Source organism: Periplaneta americana, chromosome 10 (assembly GCF_040183065.1).
Source record: "Periplaneta americana isolate PAMFEO1 chromosome 10, P.americana_PAMFEO1_priV1, whole genome shotgun sequence".
Lineage (NCBI taxonomy): Eukaryota > Metazoa > Arthropoda > Insecta > Blattodea > Blattidae > Periplaneta > Periplaneta americana.
In genome coordinates this window covers 113,594,589-113,620,340 of record NC_091126.1, presented here as the reverse complement: position 1 = coordinate 113,620,340, position 25,752 = coordinate 113,594,589, and the positions used below count along the sequence as shown (strand labels likewise).

At 34.3% G+C, this 25,752-nt stretch overlaps 2 protein-coding genes across 2 annotated transcripts in view; one reads left to right on the top strand and one right to left on the bottom strand.

The window, feature by feature from the left end:
* Rip11 (Rab11 interacting protein) overlaps positions 1-25,752 on the top strand; it is a gene marked incomplete in the record, with an annotated part of 282,858 nt that overhangs the window by 5,466 nt on the left and 251,640 nt on the right.
* On the bottom strand, positions 1,080-6,052 carry LOC138707292 (uncharacterized). The gene is made up of 3 exons (XM_069836609.1): positions 5,573-6,052; positions 5,185-5,358; positions 1,080-1,387 (listed from the first exon to the last, which is right to left on the bottom strand). Exons 1-3 carry the CDS (start codon positions 5,745-5,747, stop codon positions 1,080-1,082), a joined length of 657 nt encoding a protein of 218 aa, XP_069692710.1. The 5' UTR covers positions 5,748-6,052.

Here is a 25,752-nt window from a genome sequence, read left to right as displayed (position 1 = left end):
CCCAAGCTAGAGGACTACCCCTTATCAGCTGTCCACGACTGCTTATTCAGGATATTCGCAGCTATCCTTCCCACTGGTTCAGGGCTTCAAAGAGCTTAGACCTCACCGAACATGCAACCACAGTAACCAATTAAGTTTTCTGACTGCCATAATGAAAGTAAATAAATTGTCAAATGTAAAGAGTTGTGGAAATATCGGCTTGACACTTTAAATTTTACAGGTACAATAGAGCTGAAAAAAGGGCGAGAATTAATGTAGTGGAGAGAATGCTTGAGGTATAGAAGGTGAGATTTCCTTATCTCTCAGTTGGTTTAAAAAATAAACTCGAGAATGTCCCAAATATAATTTATTGTTACCTGTGCAGTGATTCACAATTCGAATTCGGAGAGGAATGACAATTTACCAGATGATGATCCAGATGTAACAACTCATCCATAAGAACCTGTGCCTGTTGCATCACCTGCACAGCAACCTTCGGTTTGGCTTTCAGGGAGAACTGATTAACAGAGTGTTTAGGAGGCATGATGATAAAATGTAAATAAATTTCACCATTAGTTTTCATGTATTTCACTGAAGTAAAATATTTATTCATTTATGTGATTTACCAAAACATTTAAAATTAAGACAATTTGTAATGTCAACAACGAATACTATGAAGTTTTAAACAATAACCGATTGAAGTATTTGATAACTATAGTAGTCCCATTTTCATTATGGACAAGCAGCATTTGTTTGTGGGCTTCTGATCTCAGTTGCATTATTGACTTGTAAAAAGTAATAATAATTACTCTAACCACCAGATACACTTTAAACATGTGCGGCATTGCCACGTCTAGTTTTTCTCAGTGGTATCTAAACCTAGAAAAAATATTAATATTCTAATTGTTGCTACCATTAACTAAGATCCGGCAACAACAAGGCACTCCCAGTGAAGTGACAAAGGCTAAATGGCAGTTAAAGTGTGTGCCGTTTCGATTTCAAGACTTGAACAACTATATTGACGCGATAACGAAAATCTTTTACATGCACTTTGTCTATAAGAAATATAGTAGTCTCTACCATAATTATGCTTAGTTATGTCAACAAATGTCCAACCTTTGACCATTTATATTTTTTGCTAGCTCAATATCAATAAGTTGTTCACACAACACAATTTCCGCAACTTCTACTTCTAATTTTGCCTTCATTCTTTTTAACTGAAATAATGAATCACTATGTTCCTTCAAAACTACATTCCTGCGCTTTCTTGTGTAATCCACTGATGCTGCTGTAGTTACTGTCGCTGTTATTTCAGCTGCAACTGAGTTGGATGGTCCAGCTGTAGAGGGGGATATGTCCTTGGAAGGATTTGGTGCAGGACGTGCTCCCTCTACTTCTGTGAGCACAACTGCAATGTAAACAATATGTAGGCTATGTTAACTGGCTAATTATGTTGTGTAGGCTTTATTCTTCCTCATTCTATCACTTGTTAGGTCTAGTTACCTATTACCTCGCTTCATGTAAATATGAGTTGATAAACAAATCAAGATTTCAGGTATAACTCCCTGTAAAGTTGATTTGAATAATTTTTCCCTCGAAATTATTCAAATCAACTTTACAGGGAGTTAGACCTGAAATCTTGATTTGCATAATACACGTCACTGGTCGTTAACAGAAAACCACAATTTAAGTCACATGGAGTTATTGTGCACTTGAAGTTGGTTGCTTGACGGTTGTCAGCCCACTTTGAGGTCTGTGGATATAGAGGGAAAAATTGGATCGGTGTCAGAGTTCCCAGGTAGCTCAGTGGCAGAGCGTTGGTACGTTAAACCAAAGGTCCCGGGTTCGATACCCGGCTCCGGAACAATTTTTCTCTCGAAATTATTCATGATTTGATAATTTTCTTTATTAACAAATAATAGCTAATAGGCTGAGAAACGAATTAAAATTCAAGAAAGAATATTGAATGTAACACTGCTTACCTTCTACTTCACTCGCAATCATATCGGAGTCAACTGCTCCTGGAACTTGGACTATTATGTGCAGGGTTATGTGTGCTATAATTGGATCAATGTCCTTCACATTTTTACGGGGATTAATGAAAAGATTTATCTTTTTTCTGAAGTTTTAAAAGGTATTCCTAATTTTTGGTTTACAAGACCAATATTTTTGTTAAATTATTAAAACCTAGAAGACCACCTCGTGTAGCCATCACTGTTTGACGTTCTTTGGTCAAAACATTCCGTTGGTGGCATTTGATGTTCGTCCATAGTAGCCTATATGTATGTGGTTGTTTTCCAGTTCTCTGTAATCAGTTACAATAAAATTTCTAACTTCGCGTAAACGAACTTCATAATTTCTTTCTTTGTGTTATAATCTACACTTCTCAAAGAAAATATTGTATTAGGCTTACTTACATGTTCCACAATATGTATTGACGAATTGAATTCTTCTGCAATCTTTTGTCTTCAAAAAACTGCGTCGCTCTTCTTATTCTCTACAATCTTTGAATATTTTAGAATAATCTCCTTCATTACAATCATCTTTCTGTACATAACTGAAATATTTTCTGTTCTTCTTTCCGTACATTACATCAATCATTTTATTGTATCCTACAGAAGCTATGCATACAAACTTAGAGACAAAAGAAAATCGACTGTCTGATTTACATTGTCGTGACAATGGCCTTGCAGTTTCTCATACTAATAAGTTCGACTTATTTGTATACACATAAGTTACACTTATTGAATGAAACTTATACTTATACTTATTGAACAAATAAGTCACCAACTATGAATACCGGCCTTAGGCCGGTATTCATAGTCGAGATAAGTCATACTTATATATAAGTCGAACTTAAATCTCGTCTCAATTGCAGATTTCGGTCCAAATAAGTCGTACTTATTATAAGTCGTGCTTATTTTATAAGCTTTACTTTACAAAGTCTGACTTCATGAAGTTGAACTTATTGCAATTCATAGTGACTCAAGTGCGACTTATGTTATGAAATAAGTTAAACTTTATCAAGTCAAGGGAACCCCTGACATGTCAATTTTAACCTAAAAATTAATAACGTTTATAAAGAACTGGAGAAGGAAATTATTGAAATGCAGGAAATTTGCGCCCAAAAGCGTTACTTGCGAAACATCATGGGTTGCTTTGAATTTTATAATTATCTTGAATTCAGAAGGAGGTTTCGTTTTCGCAAAAGATTTTGGAATCAATACTTCCGAAAGTGGAAAGAACTCTTACAAAACCGAGACAGGCTTACCAGTTCTTCTAGATTACTACTTCTTGTTCACTTGAGATTTTATGCCACGAAAAACTTTGAAATAAGTTTAATGTTCTTAAAATATAACCATAACTGTATTCTATAATATAAATGAGGTACAGTATTCAATATATTGGTAATGTTAGGTTTCTTTAATACGCATAAAATTTGAGTATTAGTAAGATTAATTTCTCTTATTCAGTCAATTTAAATTAAATTGTTATGTATTCATAAAATGAATGGAAAACAAATCCTTCTTGCTGTCAAACTTACAAATGAGAGAACCCGGAGGTTCATAGCCGGCCTCACATAAGCCCGCCATCGGTCCCTATCCTGAGAAAAATTAATGCAGTCCCTAGTAGCATATCCCAACTCCCTCAAATCCATTTTACTATTATCGGTCTCCTCAAAGGTCTTTTTCCCCTCAGGTCTTCCAACTAACATTCTATAGGCATTTCTGGATTCACCCATACGTGTTACATGCCCTGCTCATCTCCTTTTATGAATAAAGAATCCTCTTCCAAATTGGTGATAGGCCATTCTCATCTAACCTAACTCCCTGTACTCTCACAAAGTCTATTCCATAATTATCTAGCTAGTTCTTTTGCTACTAATATTACCCATCCTGATCTATAAAGACTGTGACATTTCAAGCATCAAATGTCATAATCTTATTCCTTTGCTGTAATCCCATTTCGAGGCTTATGTTGGGGTTTCGTAACAAGCTCTTTTTTACTGTGATGGATTGTTAGCCCTTCGCCCAATCCCCAAGCTAGAGGACTACTCCTTATCAGCTGTCTACAACCGGTTATTCAATATATTCGCAGCTATCCTTCCCACTGGTTCAGGGCTTCAAGGAGCGTAGACCTCACCGAACATGCAACCACAGTAACCAATTAAGTTTTCTGACAGTCATAATGAAAGTAAATAAATTGTCAAATGTAAGGAGTTGTGGAAATATCGGCTTGGCACTTTAAACTTTATAGGTACAATAGAGCCGAAAAAAGGACGAGAATTAATGTAGTGGAGAGAATGCTTGAGGTATAGAAGGTGAGATTTCTTTATCTCTCGGTTGGTATAAAAAACAAACTCGAGAATGTCCCAAATATAATTTATTGTTACCTGTGCATTGCTTCACAGTTCGAATTCGGAGAGAAATGACAATTTACCAGATGATGATCCAGATGTAACGACTCATCCATAAGAACCTGTGTCTGTTGCATCACCTGCACAGCAGGCTTTCAGGGAGAACTGATTAACAGAGTGTTTAGGAGGCATGATGACAAGATGGAAATGAATTTCACTGAAGTAAAATATTTATTCGTTTATGTGACTTACCAAAACATTTAAAATTGAGACAATTTGTAATGTTAACAACGAATACTATGAAGTTTTAAACAATAACCGATTAAAGTATTTGGTAACTATAGTAGTCCTGTTTTCATTATGGACAAGCAGCATTTGTTTGTGGGCTTCCGATCTCAGTTCCATTGACTTGTAAAAAGTGATAATAATTACTCTAACCACCAGACCCACTTTAAACATGTGCGGCATTGCCACATTTAGTTTTTCTCCGTGGTATCTAAACCTAGAAAAAATATTTAATATTCTAATTGTTGCTATTATTAACTAAGATCCGGCAACACAGTGAAGTGACAAAGAGCTAAATGGCAGTTAAAGCACGTGCCGTTTCGATTTCAAAGACTTGAACAACAATATTGACCCAATAACGAAAATCTTTTACATGCACTTTGTCTATAAGAAATATAGTAGTCTGTACCATAATAATGCTTAGTTATGCCAACAAATGTCCAACCTTTGACCTTTTATATTTTTTGCTAGCTCAGTATCAATAAGTTGTTCACGCAACACAATTTCCGCAACTTCTAATTCTAATTTTGCCTTCATTTTTTTAAACTGAAATAATGAATCACTATATTCTTTCAAAACTACATTCCTGCGCTTTCTTGTGTAATCCACTGGTGCTGCTGGAGTTGCTGTTGCTGTTGTTTCAGCTGCAACTGAGTTGGATGGTCCAGCTGTAGAGGGGGATACGTCCTTGGAAGGATTTGGTGCAAGACGTGCTCCCTCTACTTCTGCGAACACAACTGCAATGTAAACAATACGTAGGCTATGTCAACTGGCTAATTATGTTGTGTAGGCTTTATTCTTTTTCATTCTATCACTTGTTAGGTCTAGTTGCCTATTACCTCGCTTCATGTAAATATGATTTGATAATTTTCTTTATTAACAAATAATAGCTAATAGGCTGAGAAAAAAATTAAAATTTCAAGAAAGAATATTGAATGTAACACTGCTTACCTTCTACTTCACTCGCAATCATATCGGAGTCAACCGCTCCTGGAACTTGGACCATTGTGCGAGGGATTATTCGCGCTACAGGTGGATCAATGTCCTTCACATTTTTACTGGAAGACCACCTCGTGTAGCCATCACTGTCTGGCGTTCTTTGGTCAAAACATTCCGTTGGTGGCATTTGATGTTCGTCTATAATAACCTGTACGTAGTTGTTTTCCAGTTCTCTGTAATCAATTCCAATTTCGCGTAAACGAACTTCATAATTTCTTTCTTTATGTTATAATATACACTTTTCAAAGAAAATATTGTATTAGGGTTACTTACATGTTCCACAATATGTATCGACGAATTGAATTCTTCTGCAATATTTTGTCTTCAAAAAACTGCGTCGGTCTTCTTATTCTCTACAATCTTTGAATATTTTAGAATAATCTCCTTCAATACAATCATCTTTTTATACATAACTGAAATATTTTGTTTTCTTCTTTCTGTACATTACATCAATCAGAAGCTATGCAAACAAATTTAAAGACAAAAGAAAATCGACTGTCTGATTTACATTGTCGTGACAATGGCCTTGCAATTTCTCATACCAATAAGTTCGACTTATTTGTATACACATAAGTTACACTTATTGAATGAAACTTAACAAAGCACGACTTATTAGTCGACTATGAATACCGTAATCATATAAGTTGAGATTTTCCAATAAGTATAACTTCACAAAGTCATACTTATTGAACAAATAAGTCACCAACTATGAATACCGGCCTTAGAGCCTTTTTTATTTCAAGTCTTCAACTAGAGAATCAGTCATCAGCATTTAAAAGACAAAGATGTAAATACATTTGGACCTTAATGTGGTAACACAGTAGTAAAGAAATACTAATGGTAGAGTCCAAAAAAAAAAAAAAAAAAGAGAGAGAGAGAGAGAGAACTGAGAGCAATGTCAGTATTTCAGAAGAGAATTGTTAAGTGCTTTTTGTGAAGGAGTTTTAAATAGTCAACATTCAGAATTCACTTCATAATATAGTTCATTCAAGGTAAGTCCATTATCAGCCATTCCATCTGGACGGATGTGAAATTTGCATAACATTTTTAGCCAGTTTACTGACCCCCGATTTTTTACAGTGCATGCTTCACATCTCATACCTGGATCACATAGTAGGACATTAAACTTTCCACCTGCTGTACAATTATTGTTGCAGAATTCTAACAATACTTAAGATAGCAGCATTGTAAATCCCAGGATGGGCATGACGAACAAATGAAATTGCATTGAACGCCAGTAATGAAAACGAGAAAATTCTGTGAACTTAATGAAACAAATACCTTGAGAATTTTTGTACTAAAAATTATTTAATGTTATGTTTCTTGTAATGATTGCACATTTATACCTGGATTGTAAAATTTTAAAAATAATTATGCACAGGATGGGTGTGACACTTCAGGTGGACGGGCGTGATACTCTGAAGTTTCATTTGGCCTATTTTTTTGTATATTAAAATAATGAGAATTTATACTAAAAATGATCCATATGATTTTAGGGAGCATTAAATTAAATAATAATTGTAATAAATATTTTAACAACATTACAACAAACATAAACATAGAAATCAACTGAAGTAGTACTTAGTTCTAAGATTGTTCGAAAACATCATTACTTTTAGAAAGTACATAATAGAGTCTGTTTCCTGTAACCTTTATGTAGTTGGTTCTGGAAGAATACGTAGCAGATGTTGATATGAAACATAACACATCATTTTCATTCATTCTGAAAATCTGAGGATTTTCTCCGTCACACACACTCAAGCACATAATTTTTACTTCATCTTGTTCAGCTGCTAGAACTTCGTTCCTTCTTTTCTTGAACACTGTACTTGGAACACCTGGATTTGCTTCCAAAAGGTTTTTAATAAATTGCCTGTTATTTACTTGGGCTTGTAGGAAGCACCTTCTCCACACTTTCAACTGCCCTACAATTCAAGTGGCTGCACATACTTGTAAGAACCAAGCTCAGGAGTTCCATTTCCAGCCTTTGCCTACTGCTCTCTTCTGCCTTTCAGTATCCTCAAGTCCTTTGGCCTTCAGTTTGTTCATGTCTGCAGATAAACATTTCTTTGCATTTGCATTTTCTTCCTATCTCGCTCCCTCTCCTTCAACAAGTAAACTTTTTTGGCTTCTTCATTTTCATTCAGTTTCTTTCTCTAATTTTTTTTATGTTCTCCACTTTTCTCTCTTTTATGTGTTCATCTACGAAGAATAAGAATAATAAGAAAAAACACTTGAAATGTATTGTGTTTCGAAGCAAGAACAAAATTCACATATATATTTTTTTGAAAAGCTATCCTTATTTGTGAAAATGAGCCTATATGACATGAACACATACAACCACTGAAGTATCATAAAATTCAACTTTATTTAATTTAATTCCCTTTTCCATAACTAATAGTAAATACAGTTTAATGATTTCAGTGATACTCTGTAGGATGGGTGTGACAGATATTAACCAGTGCCTTTTTATGTCTTAATTCTGAATCAAACAAATGTGATATTCAGATTGTACAGTAGCATGCAAATTAATCTGAACACGACATATTTTTTACATTTTCTGTCATTGTTGGCCTCACAGCTGCTCATACCGCTTTAATTGACATCTGTAGTACGTGTAATTCCATTTTTGAAGGTCTGTCATTATTTTTTTATAATATGTGACATTTTGCCTGTCGTTCTGTACTTATAAGCATTTCAGTTGTGTTGGAGACTTAATACTGCAATCCTGTGTACATTCTGCCGTCTTCACAAATGGATACAACTCCACGAAAACGGTCTAAAATTATAACATTAGCAGAGCATTCTTCTATGACACAGAGGCAAATTGCTGCAGAATGTCACATCGGTTTGGCTACTGTTAATTCGATCATAAAACGATACAGGGAGACTGGATCCATCACACCCCAGAAAAAAGGAAACTGTGGCTGGAAAAGGAAGACTTCACCTGCAGATGATCGTTTAATTGTCAGGAAAAGTAAATTAAATCCTAGACTAACTGCTGTCGACTTAACCCGCGAGTTAATGGCTACCACTGGGGCGAATATTCACGTCACAACAGTGCGGCATAGGCTTTTGGAAGTTGGACGAATGGCTCGTAAGCCTATTAAGAAGCAACTGCTAACCCCTGTTATGTGCAAAAAATGCTTAATGTGGGCAAAATTACATCAACACTGGACAGTGAATGACTGGAAGAATGTACTTTTTTCTGATGAGTCTCATTTCGAGGTCCACGGCCACCGTGTTTCTTACGTATGGAAAGGATCTGAAAAAGTAACAGCAGCTCATCTCCAACAAGCACCCAAATACCCCCCTAAAGTAATGTTTTGGGGTTGTTTTACACATGAAGGGCCTGGAGCATTAATACCTATCAAGGGAATGATAAATTCTGACAAATATATTCACTTATTGGAAACCAGAATCGTACCCCAGCTGCAAAAATCATTTCCGGATGGCAGAGGTGTGTTCCAACAAGACCTGGCACCATGCCATACGTCTCGAAAAACTACAGAATTCTTCAACAAGAAGAATATTCAGGTACTCCCCTGGCCAGGCAATTCACCCGACATCAACCCTATTGAGAACTTGTGGTCAATTTGCAAAAGAAGAATGCAAAAAATGGATTGTTCTACAAAGGACAAGATGATTTCTGCCCTCATTGGTGTATGGTTTTGCGATGAAGAAATGAAGAATATTTGTGGGAAATTAGTGGAATCCATGCCAAATCGTCCCAGAGCTGTTATTAGGAACAAGGGAGGCCACATAGATTATGAGGTATGTCTTAGATCCTTCTTTTTTATCCCATTTGAGTGTTTTTGCATAAGTAATTACGTTGTTCGGATTAATCTGCACGCTACTGTATTGACTAGTGACTCTACCTTACTTCTGTAAATTTTCATTTGTTTTATAGTTTCTTATTAATAAATAAAATAAACTTTAGAGTCATTTTTGAGATGGGTGTGATACACACAACTATTACTGTTAATCATAATAATCATAATCATTTATTGCATCCACTGGTCATATACATAATATGGGACATGTCATATTTACAAACTAATAATTAATTCATTGATTAATTGAATAATTAATTACATAATATACATAAAAGTAATAACTATAATTAAATGCAACACAAATACAAATATACAAAACTTGGAACTTGATTGAAGAAAACTACAGGTCAGTTGATTTCAGCTATAAGTCCTGGTTGCAGTATGTCTTGAAGTCAGGAGTCAATTTCAGCCATTGCGTCCTTCATGAGAAGACATCCTTCTCGAAGTCAGGATCTGGAAAAGAGGAAGTAAAATATTTTGAAGTAAAGTGTTCTTTTTCTATTCAGTTATGACAATTTTCAATAAATTCGTTCATACTGTAAAAGCAGTTTTTGATTAAAATTTTGTAAAGAGCTTTCTTAAATTTCTGATGTGCAGATATTTCTTTAAGATAATTTGGTAGGCTGTTATACATAAGAAGACCAGCATGAATGAAACTTTTTATATAGAGTTGTGTTAAAACTTTCAATAAAAATATTATCTTTATTTCTTGTATTGTACTGGTATGTGTCTGAATTTGTAGGAAAGCTATACAAATTATATTTTATAAAATTTAAGGTTTCGTAAATATAAATACAGGGTAATGGCAAGATACGTAATTTTTTTAAGAATGGTCTGCAGCTGGTAGTTTGAGGCACTTGAACTATGGCTCTAATTGCTCTCTTTTGTATTTTAAATATTTGGATTGCATTAGGTGAATTACCCCAAAAGATTATACCATACGTTAAGATAGAGTGAAAGTATGCAAAGTACAATGTGCGAGCAGATTCAATTGATGATGCTCTTATTAGTAATCGCAAAGCAAAGCAAATTTTACTTAATTTCTTCCCTAGTTCCTGAAGGTGTACGCATCATTTTAACACGCTCGCTGCCGACTGTATTGTTGCAAAACCTATCCCAAGGAGCCGATTAGTTTTTTGTGTTTATTTATCATGTAATAGTGTCTATGAATAATTTTTAGCCTCATATACAGTTTTCAAGTACAGACAATGTTTGAAATCTTGATGACGCGTTTACACATCACCAGCACTGCGTTAATAATTCCATTATCAGTGCCATTTGACGCGTTTACGCGTCACACTTATTTCTGTTTGTTACGTGACCATATATTGAAATATTGTTAGGGAAAAACAAATTAGGCTTATTTTTCTTCATTTGTGGTGGATTCTGAAGCAGGGATCGACACACAACCCAGGTTGACGAAGGCAATCAGGACAGTAGAATGTTGATTCTTTTCTTCTGCCATTCAGTTTTATGCAATATGTCTTTTTCTTTTCATTGTTGTGGAGGAAAAGTCAAAATTTAAGTTCTCAAGAAAACAAACAAATGTTCAGCTTTATGTTTTGCACGACAAAATTATGTGACGAGCTCTGGGAACATGTTCTTGACGTCTGGGAGGACATCACCCAGGATCTTGACTATTTTCGGAGGCTAGTCGATTCCATGCTTAGGCGAGCAGAAGCTGTCAGAGAAGCTGAAGGCTATTGGACAAAATATTAGTAGTTCAATAGCTTATTTTATTTAATTATTTTTTGTATTTTCTGTAAATTTTTTAAAATATATTTTTTGTTTTGTTAGAGGAAGACCAGATGCATCTTCCAAATAAATATTTATTTTTGTTTAGGCCAAATAATAATCCACATTTTGTTTTACTAAAATGAAATTAGGTCCATGAGCTATGACAATGAATATTACTGTCGTATACTTTAAAAAAAAATTTGCCTGCCACGGGAATCGAACCTGCGACCGTTTGCACGATAGCGGCGTGCCCCAAGCACCTGAGCCATTCAATGAAGACGAAAACAGTAACCAGCTGCGTGGCGGCTGTTCAACTGCACAGGTGGTTTCAGGTCCAAGGAATATGCACCGACGCTCTGGAGTGAACAAGGCTCTGGAAATCAGCTACAAGGGTCGGTCCGGTTTTTTTGCCACTACTGTACAGTAGTGAATAGAAATATCAGTATTATGGTTAACTATAGTGTAATGATCATCCAACTAACCTTTGGTTCTTCAGACTGCAAATATAGTCAGCACCACCCCATTTCTGATACAGACATAATAATAAAATTGTGCGATCCATATCTCCTTCTTGAAGTAACTGGAACAAACTGTTGCAATGACAACAAGAGGTGTCCAAACAGCCTTAACCTCAGCATCCTTTGGAAAGCTGTAATACAAGTTAAAGTTAAATATTAAAATACCACAGACGATAGCAACAACATACGATATTTATGTATATAATGTCATTAGTCTGTCACACCATGATAGGTTATTCCAGGTAACTTCTTGGAATCCTTATTTCTTCTGTCATACATTACGTGGTCAGCATATTTAAATTTATCAAAATATTACTTTAAAAACTGAAACCAACACAGCCATCATGCATATGCAGGATCAAGTTGTCTACCACGTGACACTGGAGGTTATACAGCAACTCTGTACTCTTTGCTACACATTACATATATCAGAGCGTGGTGTGTGGACAATGCTCTCTCACCTCACTCACACATTTCTCGGTGCACATTTCACATTACACATCTCTCGGTGTAGTGTGTAACAGGCCTAATACACTCCCTCTTATAATGCTATCCTGTCCATTACACTCTTTTTATATGATTCCTATGCATTTCATATATAATCCTGTATAATTTTACCCTCTTGTAATGCTTCGACATCTCAGCTTTAGCTCATTTTTTCGCATTGAAAATGAGTAAAAAAATTCGGTATAAATTGCGAAACTTACATTCTAAAAGCATGGTGAAAAAATATGTAGCTGTGACTGTATTGAGGATCATTATACCATGAGTACAAGAAAGAAATTTCGCCCTATACCTGAAGAAACCATCCAGTGGGCACTGTTGGAAGTTGCACTTTCCTTTGTATTAAAGGATTTTAACATTAAAAAATCTCCCTGTCAATATATTTCTGTCATTTCTGTAAAATTTAGTTATTCTTCTAATTCTGTGGAGTGTGCAGTAAGTTTGCAGTGAAAAATGGCATAACAACCTGTGAAATGAATGCCTCTTTCATAATGGATGATGACAATTTGGCTCCTGTACAGGAGAAGTTGGGGGAAGTTAACATGGAGGATTTTGTGTCAGTTGACAATGGTCTAGTAACCTCAGAAATCCAAGTGTTGACGACATGATAGCAGATCATGCTGCCATTACTGCCCAAGATGAATACAGTGCTGAGGAAATTGAATCTGTAGAAGTGTTCCCACACCAAATGAACCCCTCAGAACAGTAATTGAGGAGCATTTTTTCAAAAGTCTCTAAACGCCAAAATTTTCAAAATTGAGTTTTTGGTGGTTTTATTTCAACATTTATGTTACGCGTATTCCTGTAAAATCTGTTTTAGCAAAAGTCGACAAATGCTGTTGTTATAAGGCATTGAAAACTACGATTTTTTGCAAAACTCGATATTCATCTCTTCATTAGTTAAAGCAGAAGTCGATAAATGCCAATCACTTTAAAAAATTACAGAATATTTTTGTAAAATTCATACTTGAATTAAAAGAAAAATGTTTTATTGTATGCACCAGACCACAATTTTGATAGCAATCCACATCTGTGGAGTAACGGTCAGCGCATCTGGCCATGAAACCAGGTGGCCCAGGTTCGATTCCCAGTCGGGGCAAGTTACCTGGTTGAGGTTTTTTCCGGGGTTTTCCCTCAACCCAATATGAGCAAATGCTGGGTAACTTTTGGTGCTGGACCCCGGACTCATTTCACTGTCATTATTACCATCTCATTCAGACGCTAAATAACCTAAGATGTTGATAAAGCATCGTAAAATAACCTACTAAAAAAAAAAGATAGCAATCTATATTTAGAACAACAATGTTCATGTAGGCCTAAAAGGTAAATAACTCAGTTTATTTAAATCTATTTAAATTTGTTTGGATCCAAATTACATTAGAACAATGATATGCAACAGAATATTAATATTTATGTGTCAGGCATGTAGAAAGATCATGGCTCATGATACAATTTCTTTTGAACTCAATCAGTTTTTGCCTTGCTGTGCGGGATTAATTTTATTATCGCTGATTGTCAGGTCTTCTTCTAAACGATTGTAGTGAGAGCATAGTATTGTAAACTATCATAATATGGATTCTGTTTCTAGTTATTCTGAAAACTGCACAACTGTTGTCAAAAGTGTAAGCAGTAGGAAGTCTAGAGCAAAGGTAAATGAACCTAGAAAGACTACAAAGAAAAGCAAGAGCCCTCATATTGTGTGTTCATAAGGGCTTCCGGGTATACCCATCAATCCAAAAGTTTTGGGGAAAAAGGAGTGCAGAGTAGCTGAGTCTTTGGTAGAAATTGTGTCTCCTGCAGAGTACTATGAAATTCTGGTCCAACATGTTACTGTCAAAATATTGAATAAAGACTGGGAAGTAAAAGTTATAAAATTCAATATACAAAAAAAAGTCTTGAAGCTAAGATATACTTCAAAATTGCAGCCCATTGAGTGATAACATACAGAAAATCAAACAAGAAAGTACTCTTGTCAGTGGCAGACACCTACACTGGAGATCACATTGAAGTTGAAGTATTTAAAAGAAGACCTGTAGCTGGGAAATAAGGAATGCAGTTACTTTGCCTAAGAAGAATATGTTCAGTCAGGAGAAGAAAAAGGTTGTCCTCAACATGGTGAAGTATTTTAGAATACTAGAATCTGCTAAAGATTTCTATAAAGACAATACTGGGATTTATGTTAAATTTTATTGAATGTTCCTAATATTTTTTGCACAAATTTAATTTTGTTTAAGTGTGGGTATTTCAGACTGGAAATAATACATTTCAGGTTATTTCGGCAAATTTGGACTTATCCTTCTTCCATATTAGTGATTCAATATTATTATCATTAATGAATGGAGTTTTTGTTTTCCCAGAAAAACTGTAATGTTATTGTATTTTGTTCTTTGTTGAAAATAAAGTGTAACAATCGCAAGTTAATACAGTATAAAACATTTAAAATAAGATAAAATCACATATGAACAATAAAATATCAGAAAAACTAACTTAAAAAAGGATTAAAAAAGTCTGGTTTAAATGTTAACAATGCATTATGTTTCCACCCCTTGGCATTTAGCGACTTTTGAAAAAACTTTGAGCTTTACATTTTATTTGTTTTTTATTTCATTTTATAATTTAAATTTTAAAACATTAGTTATATAATACAATTACTCCTTTATTAAACATTATGATATATATATATATATATATATATATATATATATATATATATATATAATGAAATATTTGTGGTAACTACTTTTTAATCATTTAAAGAAAACTTTTCCTGAAAATTTTATTTTCAAGCATTTAGGGACTTTTGAAAAAACGCTCCTCAATTGTGCTTCGAAAATACATTAGTGTTGTTCCTAGCAGTGTATCAAGTGAAATTATCTGTAGTTCCGTGGACTGTATAGAAAATATTATTTATAATAGTAGTACAAACACACAACAAACAAAAATAATTTTCTTTTTTAATTTTAAATGAGCTCTTATTTGCATTTTGCAATTAATAAATTAAACCATATTAATATGTAGGAAACATAAGAAAATATTTCACCTACTCAAGTCAGTCCTGAAAACCAAAATTCGTTTACTTCCTTAAAATTGATATAAATATGGAATGTTTAGAGTGTTTTTAGGTAAGCTAAATATTGTCACTAAATTAATACGATTATAGTACAACATAAAATTAAATAATTCTGTCATAATGGATAATTGAAACTCACAGCATAAAGATCATAGAGCTAAAGCTCTGGCTGGCTCTGAGCCACTATATAGTCTTGAGGACACTTGCCTAAGTAAATGTGTCTACTGCAGGGAGTATTTCGAACCTACTGTAATGGAGAGTTTATTGAGATTTTAAACCACTATTCAACTTTGTTAAAATACACAATATTGAAAAGGAATGATTTACTCTTTATTAGTGCATATCTAGATTGAATTTGTTAAGACATAACCATTTGAAAATATATTCTCTTGTGAACTCAGATGACATCTTCCTGCATATGTGTAAATCTCCTTTGATGAGACTTAGAGAATTGCAACTGGCTATTTTATTGGTGGGGATGGGAGAAAATTAATTAGAAGTTGTAATATCAGGACTTGAATATACTAAGTCATACTTAAATGTCTTAATTTCCTGCTCTGTTACACTCGGTATATTTGCACACATTAGAATAATACATTCGTTGTAAAATAAAAAAAAAAAAAGATAGGGTAACCAGTACCGTAGTTTCCCCTAACTATGGTCCACATTTGTCACATTTTTCTTTGTATATTCAATACTATTCATCCAGATTAAGTGAAATTTTGGCTTTGGACTCTTGTAAGTGTATATTAAATAAATATTGACGTATGAAGCACTCAGAAGCAAAGTGATACAAGTGACATTTTTTTAAAAAGTGAGATAAGTGTATATTCTAAATCTTTAACGTCACTTCTGTTCAGAGAAAAAGTAATACAAGTGCAGTTCCAGTCAGTGCTACTCCATGTTGGCCTAACTCTTGTATTACAATGCATACAGAGTTTTGACTGAGAGGCAAACTAATACAAGTGCGTTGTTTGCATAGTGTTGTTGCGCTTCTTCTGTTTATGACTAATTCATATGCTGTAATGGCGAGAGGTAATATATTACATATTCGAAACATCTTTGTGGAAGGTCTGCACACATTAAGCTGGACCAGCTATACAATAAGGATAACTTTTGCTACGTGGAGCAACTTGCAATAGCTAAAGAAATTCATCCCACCCATACACTACTTTTTATTTGATGACATGAAGCATGAGGATGGGCCTATAATAAGGACTGCAGGACGTGGAAGAGAAAGTTCAAGGAATACTCGCGGTAGGAGTTCTACAGATGCACTTCATGACAGAAACATAGATGTTGCAGCAGAAATAGATGTGACTTCTTCTGATGAGGCTAGTGATGTAATGGACAGCGATTAAGGCTAAATTACATTTAAAAATAAAAATTTTCTTAACCTTCTTCTTTCGGATTACTAAAAACCACATCAACTGTTGCCCTAGAAATTGAATGTAATATTCAACCAATCAGACACTATGTATTAAAAAGGATCTAAAAGTACATTTAAAATTGCAAGCCTCATCCAGATCTCAGATGTTCTTCAAATTGTCAGATAATATTCTGTGTAATTTGTACAAAATAAACAAAGAAGAAATATCAGTCTATATCACAGACACACTCATTGTTAAAATTCCAGTTGTGAACGAAATTCCTCCATGGAAATGGGTAATTCCTGAACATAGCATACAAATTCCAGGGAATCATTCCAAAAATGATCCTCCATACATTCTTAAGTTTGATGCCATGTAACTAATCTGCAGCACATATGTGGATCACCTTCATATTTATACAGATGGATCTCTAAATCCTGATGATGAGACATCAGGAGCAGGGTATTATATTCCAAAATATCAAGAAAGTTACTTCATACCATGTTCATCCTCATCCAGTCTTGACACTGAACAGCTAGCTGCTCTTCAGTGTGTTACTCAAATTTCTGAAAAATCTATTTGCATACTTACCAACTCCAAGGGCTATATTTAATATAATCAAATATGTACCAAACCTATACGCACATAGAATTATTCCAATTTAGAGCTAAGTAAAACTAAAAAAGCTCCAAAGGGAAATAACATTTCAATGGATACCTAGTCATTGTGGTATACCTGAAAACGAGAAAGTCAATAATGTTGTGAAATAGGCAACATATTTGCAACCAAGACCTCTTCAAGTGATATCTCTATCCAATGCCTTTGTTTCAGTAAAGTTTCATTTTGTAAACTTATGGATCAACAACTGGTTCTCTTCTGAAAAAGGAAAAATTTTACAGTCCATTCAGAAGAAACCAAATGACCTGGAAATGTACAAAAACTTGCCCAGACATATTCAAACATTTTTAACAGGAGCCAGAACAGATCACATTGTCACACAATTGTGCCTATACCGATTTCACCTTTCTGATAATCCTACTTGTCTGTGGTGTAATAATCATGATGAAGATCTGGAACACATTCTTGTATACTGTCCATGCATAAACCATAAAAGAAGTAAATTAAAATCATCAGTACCAGTTGCAGAAGATACAGCCCTGCAGTATATATTGACTACACCCCAACTCTGGCTACTAGCAACAGGCATCTATAATGAACACAATTCAAAATACCCCTCATTTCTCATGAAAAACAAAAACTGAATAGACTATAGTGGACTTTATGTTGTCAGCAAACGGCTGGATACATTAAGAAGATTGATTGAGTGATTCTTTCGGTTATACAGACACATTTTGTGTTATAATATGATAATTATAAAGCTCAAATGTTGTTAAGACAGAAATATTTCAATGTAGTAAGCAATGTTCTTGTTATTGTTTTAAATAATATACAAATACTGAAAATCGTTGCACTTATATTACTTCTCCACAAAAATATTTTCGTGGAAAAATAATACAAGTGACTTTAGGACCCTATTTTACCTAAAGTGTTTTAGAATAGATAATTTCTATTTAGAGGTTAAAAAATATAGATACCAACATATACAACTGTAAATTTACAGCAACATAGTCCTGTAATAGATTTTTTAATTTCCTTTTCAACTTCAAAGTCATTTATCTCAAAAGTTACTAAATGTCACTTGTATCACTTTACTTCTGAGTGCCTCATATGTGTTTGAAATTATTTAATTACAAGTGTTAAAAAAATAATAAGCATTGGTGCATAGTTGTATTCTGAGTTGCTCAACTATGGTCCACTCATATATTCATGCTTGAAAGCATGAATGGACTATAGCTGGAGCTGTAATTATTCGTAAATCAATACATTGAGTTTCTAATTTAAGGGTAGAAATATAATCTAGCACAGAAGTATTAAAAATAAATTAAAAGTATATGGATTCTTTTTATTAGTACACATTGCATAAACGCACAATAAACAAGTGAAATCTGAAAGTCATTTTCCTGCAATAATGAACAATTACACTCACCGGCAAAAATACCGGGCCACCTAAAGTTTCTAAATTTTTTTATGAGGTGAGAATCAGAAAACCCATTATGAAATGAAGAAAACATTGCTTCCCAGAAAAAAAAAACTCTTCTTATTATCACTTGTGCTATTATTTTCAATGCCAAACAATGGATATAATTAAAAGGTGTAAAAACTTAAAAATTGTTTCAATTTTCTTCCAAATGTTCAACGATGTTGCTGGAGCAATTCTGGGCCTTTAGCTGGTTCTTCTGGAATTCAGCCCACATTCATCCAGATGTCTGCTTACAGTTCTCTCACTCACGTTAACTTGTCTTATTTTCTGGAAGGCTCTTCTGGTCCCAAGAACTGCAGCCACATAACGCTGACTATCCCCATCTTCTATCAATGCAAACATTTTGCTGAATCGGTAGGGCTTAGTGACATTTGTATACAATGAAGTACTCCAATACTGCCTCAAGAGAGCTTACCAGTCTGTAGACTTCTTCAGCATAGCTTGAAATGAGTCCGAGAAGTTTAGACACAATATAGCAAGAAGAACGAATCTCCTATTCAGATCATTGTTGGCTATTACGTATTCAGTATTACATTGTTACGTATCACAAAATAAATAAATAAATGAACCTCAGCACACCAACAATTATTTAAAAAATCCTACAATTTTCAAAAATTTTAAATAAAATGTAGTTGGCCCGATTTTTTTGCTGGTGAGTGTATATTAAAGAACAAAAGTACGGTATCAAAATAAACTAACACATTCTTAGCAAAATATTATGCACATAAATTCACTGATAATGTTTATTTACCATACTGAGAACTATATTCAATAGGCTTATTTCGATTCTTTGAATCTCCACTTCTCTTGTAATTCTAAAATTGAAAATAGATCTCTCTTTTTCGAGACGCCTATTGGGTCTTCAATTTGTTTTATTATGTTTTCCTTTCTATAGAATAAAATGTCTTCCATTTCTCGCCACCTCAGTAATTGCCGCTTCTTACTATACATAAAACAACAGCTCCATTGTTCTTCACTTCCAAAACTTTCCCTGGCCACAATTCCTCCTCATAAGTAACTACCATATAACTATGTGCCTTTAGCATTATTTTAAGAGATTTCGTCTTCTTTTCCACTTGCGACTCACTGTCTATAAATATGGAGAGTACACCGGAAATATAATCTGTATTCAATTCAATTTCATCGTGCTCATAGTCACTTACAGGGACTGTTGTGATCCTTCTACCCTGAAGTTTTCGTTTTACCGGACCATTATTCGTGCTAGTACCATTGATGCTGGGACAGCCTGTTTCTTTAAATGGTGTTTTAGAATATACTGAGATACCGTATTTGCAGAAGTAAATAATCAAATTGTTCACATTTCATTAAAACAAATATTTCAAAATGAAATACAACTATGGTCCATGAAAAATTGTGGTACATAGTTGAGGACTGACTTCTAGCCTTGAGATTAAACATTTTTCACGCAGAGTCCTTAACCTCTGCCAGTCTAATTATTACGTGAAAGTAAACACTATATAGCCAGGTTTAATTGTACAAACAATCATATATCTGTAATTTACCAGTTCTACAGAGGAGAGCTTAATAAAACAGACAAACACAAACTGAATGATTTCGTGTCTTCAGACATTAAATAGAATGATGCACACTGATCTTGTTAAGCATCCATATCATTGCCACGTGTAATGGTAGATAGAAGCATCTATGGGGAACATAATTCCATCACAGTGACGCAGTGACACCGAACTCTTGGGGGACTAAGTAGTACATAATGCGTTTTGGACCATATTTGGGTGCCTGGACCATAGTTATGGGAAATTACGGTATTTCGATACGACTTTTCAAGAAATCATGTCCAGTTATTATTTGTAAATATCCAATATACTTTTCATTTTTATTTGATTGAAACAATTCATTGTTCTCCTAACTAGAAATGGTAAGTCGCAGTTGCCAGAATACAAAATGATGCTGTCAACTTGTCATAAAACTTAACTTTGATGCAAATCAGAATGTATTTTGTCCAACATATATTCTCCCACAACATCTTTTTTCGTGCATTCTAAATGTTAGTTATTATGCTGATGTTCATTTAACCACACACTTTTTACTCACAAAATTTGTGTGAATGAATGGCCACTATGATGAAATTGTTTACAAGTAATGCAGGAAATCTATCTTTATGACTATAGTTTCCCCAACTTCTTTAAAGCTGTCTTTTACGCAACTTCAGAAATAATATTTTACTTGATGTATCTAGCTAGTTTGCTAAGAGTAAACACACTTTTAGTTTGAAAAATCTACGTTACTGATACCACAGTTTTTGGCAAATTTCGAATAATATGGTCCTGGCTAATACCATCGAATATTAAATCTAAGCACAAAACAGGATCAGAGAGATTGATTTTACTCACTGATTCTACTTTAATTTATGAAATTGGTGGATCGAAAACAACAGTTATTTTTTCCCAGTTTATAGCATTGTGTCTAAACTAGAACTCAGAATTGTCGAGTGATGAGTACCAACTCAAAATTTATTAGTATCTCTCAATGGATGGTATTAATAAATGTTATTACTCACTCATAAAATTGAGTTTATACTACAAACTTTTTGAGTCACCTCTTAGGTAGACTCAAAGAGGATGAGTGAAGTTAAAAAATGGTAATGACGAGGTATATTATTGTATAACGCAGAAGAAAAGGTATAAACCTCGCAGAGAATCTTGTAAACATAGTTACAAAGATTTGCACAAATTTAAGGAGGAGAACGTACAGTGGTTAGTGCAACATTTCTGGCAAGAGTCAAATGGGAAAAGAGGAGAGCTTTCAATAATGAAATGAAAATGAGAATTTTCTTATGACATGTGGGCAATCCAGGTTTTCAAATGGACGTTCCAGAGGATATAGGTACTGTATTTCCCAAGTTACTGTGTCACTTTTCATTTCATTTATTATATTCCATAGATCTTATGTTAGCATTAAAGCTTCAAGATGTGAAAGAAGAGTTAGCCTACACAATTTTTTGGTGAGATGAAGTGAGACCGAGGATTCGCCATAGATTACCTGGCATTTGCCTTACAGTTGGGGAAACCTCGGAGAAAACCTAACCAGGTAATCAGTCTAAGCAGAAATCTAACTGAAGCCTGAGTGCAGTTTCTGATCAGCAGGCTAGCGAATCTGCCAACTAAGTTACGCTGGTGGCTGTACAAAGTTATACAATGTATAGCAAGCAGTTTCATCAGTTGATCCATAAAAAAATATGCAATACACAGAAAACAGATTAATTCAATTTACAAGCATAAATTCTGTCAGATTAAATAAATAATAATAAATAAACAATTCGTCAGTTAAGTAGTAGGTATATGTATGTAGAAATTTGGTTAATTCTGTTCGCCACATTTTCTTATGGCTCTTCAAAGCTTTAAGATAATTAGGCAATGGATTGAAGACTGTAATATGTTAATAGTGAACTTCTTTTTTATAACAGCTTAGATTAACAGAGGGTAGATGTAGATCTGATTTGTGTCTTGTATTAAAATTGTAAATGTTTTGAGTAGTATTAAATATTCTTTGGTTTTTAGTTTAAAACATCATCAGGGAAAGAATGTACTCACAATGTACAGTAAAGATTTATAAATTTTGAAAAATCTTTTTACATGATGTCCTTCTATGTACCCCAGTCATTATCCTTATAGCTTTCTTTTATAAAACAAATTCTAACTGCTGGAAATTGCAGATGCTTTGAAATTAAAAGCATTTAATTGGATTCAGTTTCCAACTGTCCAAGAGCTACAGGGTGCAAAAAGGAAGTGGAAGTACTCACTTCCTGACGCCATTGAAGCTGTGGATTTATTTTATTGGGTTATTTTACGACGCTGTATCAACATCTCACGTTATTTAGCGTCTGAATGAGATGAAGTTGATAATGACGGTGAAATGAGTCTGGGGTCCAGGACCGAAAGTTATCCAGCATTTGCTCGTATTGGGTGAGGGAAAACCCCGGAAGAAACCTCAACCAAGTAACTTGCCCCGACCGGGAATCGAACCCGGACCATCTGGTTTCGCAGCCAGACGCGCTGACCGTTACTCCACAGGTGTGGACTGAAGCTGTGTATTATACCAATGCTTTTATTAGAAAAGAACAAATGAACATGGTGATGAATACATATATTAGCAAAAAAAAAGTGTTGCCAAGCTTAATGTACGAGCTACCTGCAATGCCAAGGAAGAATTCACAAGTGTGGATAATTATTTCTTGGCTTGGATCTGTACATGACTTTCGTAGGCCTATATGGAGAAATTAAGATATTTGTAGAGTCATGACTGGCCAATGTACTGCTTCTAGGTGATATGGGCTATGGAATTCTGTGGTTCCAAAATGAAAGGTGAGATTGAAATTTTTGGTGAAAATGAGATTTTGCGATATGTTGTGCATCCTGCTGGTATCTTTATTGTTACAAAAGATGACATGCATATCTCTTATTTTTTCTCTAATCCATTGTTAGGAAACACGATAGCTACGATTTTATATGGCTGTTCAAACTACAGTATATCTGTACATGCTTGCTCCTGAAAAGTGAAAGAAATGATATCACATTTTGCCTTGGAGCCACAGAATTACTCCCTGGCTTATGACTTCTTACCAGTATCCCATTACTCTAGGTCAAAGAGCCTACAATAAATGTATACCGGTAACGAAAGAATGTGTGATTAAAGAGAGATGTTTTGGCCAAGTGAAGGAAAGATTTCCAATTCTCCGAAGCAAAATAAGAGTTGCAATGGAAAGTGCCTTTGATCATATTATGCCACACAATGTAGCTAATCACCTACTTGAAGATTATGAAGTTCCAATACTGCAGGACAAATAGGAGGAAGATGGAGCAGAATTAGCGAACAGGTTGTATCACTCAGACAAGTTATTAGAAAGGAGACAATAATAATCTATAGCAGCGTTTCTCAAACTTTTTTGAAGTGGGGACCACTTTTTTAAGTCAGAAAAGTTCTGCGGACCACCTTACTCTTGTTCCGTTCGAAAGAAAATTTATCATTTTTGTATCATATTTTAATACCAATATACTTATATTTTAAAACAGAATTAATTAATTACAATACTTTTCTAATTATATTTTTGTAGCCAATCACAAGTAACTTATAACAAATTTTGTGCATTGTTAATTCATTGCTTGTTTATTAGTAGTTGTTTGAAATCCTTCTTATGTGGTACATGTTAGTAGTTGTCCATGTCTCTGTTAAATAGTGGCCATTATAAATAATAGAAAACTGGCTTTGATTCGGATCTTTGAAAAGAAAGGAACATGATGATATGCTTCATTTATGCAGTGCTAATAGTTTAGAAGTTGTGTGTGAATAAATATATTAATATCAGTGATTATAGTGCCATTAAAGAAATATCTAGTCCTAATGGTAGCTATTCAAAGAAAAAATACTTTCGTAAATATGACAAAAGTTATTTTGAATTTGGATTTACTTGATGTGACAATGAGAGTGAACCAAAACCTCGGTGCATTGTTGTTTGTTACGAAGTGCTTTCAAACGAGTGTATGAAACCCTCGAATTTGAAACAGTTCTTAGAGATGAAACACGCAAGTGCAAAAAGTAAATCTGTCGGATTTTAAAATAGCCGGAGTCTAAAATTTCTTATATCGTCATCTGGAAAACAAATAAAAAATTAATGCAGAAACATGCCCGATTTTCAACAAGTAAAGATGCAATTTGACACGTTCTATTATTGGTGTACGATGTACAGTACGTGTCCATTTCAATGTGCAGACTAGGTGTCGGCAAAACTATTAAGAAAGTCCTTAATACATGAAAAGGTTCGGTACTTTGGTCCTTTATGAATTCGGGTGGTCCCTGGCTGGGTTGTAGGTTCGGCGCCAGATATGCAGAGAAAAGATGGCGAGGAACACCACGTTCATAGTGCTTTAAATCCCTCTTTTGTTGCTGAGAGTAGAGTGGGAAGTGGGTAGACGGGTAGGGTAAGAAATTTCATAAAATAATAATAATGATTTATTTTAGCTGGCAAAAAGTATACATACATATGTATGAACTTACAAAGAATTCAACAATTTGATTTAGATAAGAGTTACATGTATACAAGAGTTATTTACGAATTAAACAACAAAATACTATGAACTATTAATTAACCACTGAAGTACAAACTATCTAGCAGAATTAAGCTAAAATACATAGAATGTTAATATATTTCAAATAATGTTAGATAATAGAAAGAGATTATTATGAGACAATTTTGAAAATACAGCACTATCAGGATGCATGTCTAAATAGGAGTAACAATGTAGACAGTGATAGTTTAAGTCAGTATTATTGGAGTGAAATGCTAAGAAGGTTATCTTTTAAGCTGTTTTTAAAAGTGTTTGTTGTCTTGCAGCCCCTAATACTTTGTGACAGGGAATTCCATTGTCGCGAGATGGATACTGTAAAAGATGATGAATAACGAGATGTTCTATGAAGAGGTATACTTAGCGTGCCACAGATAAGTGATCTGGTATTTACTTTGTGGTTAGACAGCGTTTCTCAAACTATGGTCTGCAGACCACCTGTGGTCCTCAAGGTCTGCCCTTGTGGTCCTTCAAAAAAGACAGAAAAAAAATTAAATTAAAACGAATTTCGTATCACACTACAGCTGAAAATCTCAGAGTTTGTAAATGACACATGGCAATCGCCTTTCACTTTTTCTCCTAGTACTGACATTTTATGAAATTTATTTACCCTACCCGTCTATCGACTTCCCACTCTACTCTCAGCAAAAAAAGAGGGATTTAAAGCACATGAACGTGGTGTTTCTCGCTATCTTTTCCCTGCACATCTGGCACTGTGCCTGTAACCCAGCCATGGACTACCCGAATTCATAACAGAGGACCAAAGTACCGAACCTTTTCATGTATTTATGACTTTCTTAATAGTTTGCACATTGAAATGGTCACGTACTGTACATCGTATACCAATAATAGAACATGTAAATAGCATCTTTATTTGTTGAAAATCGGGCATGTT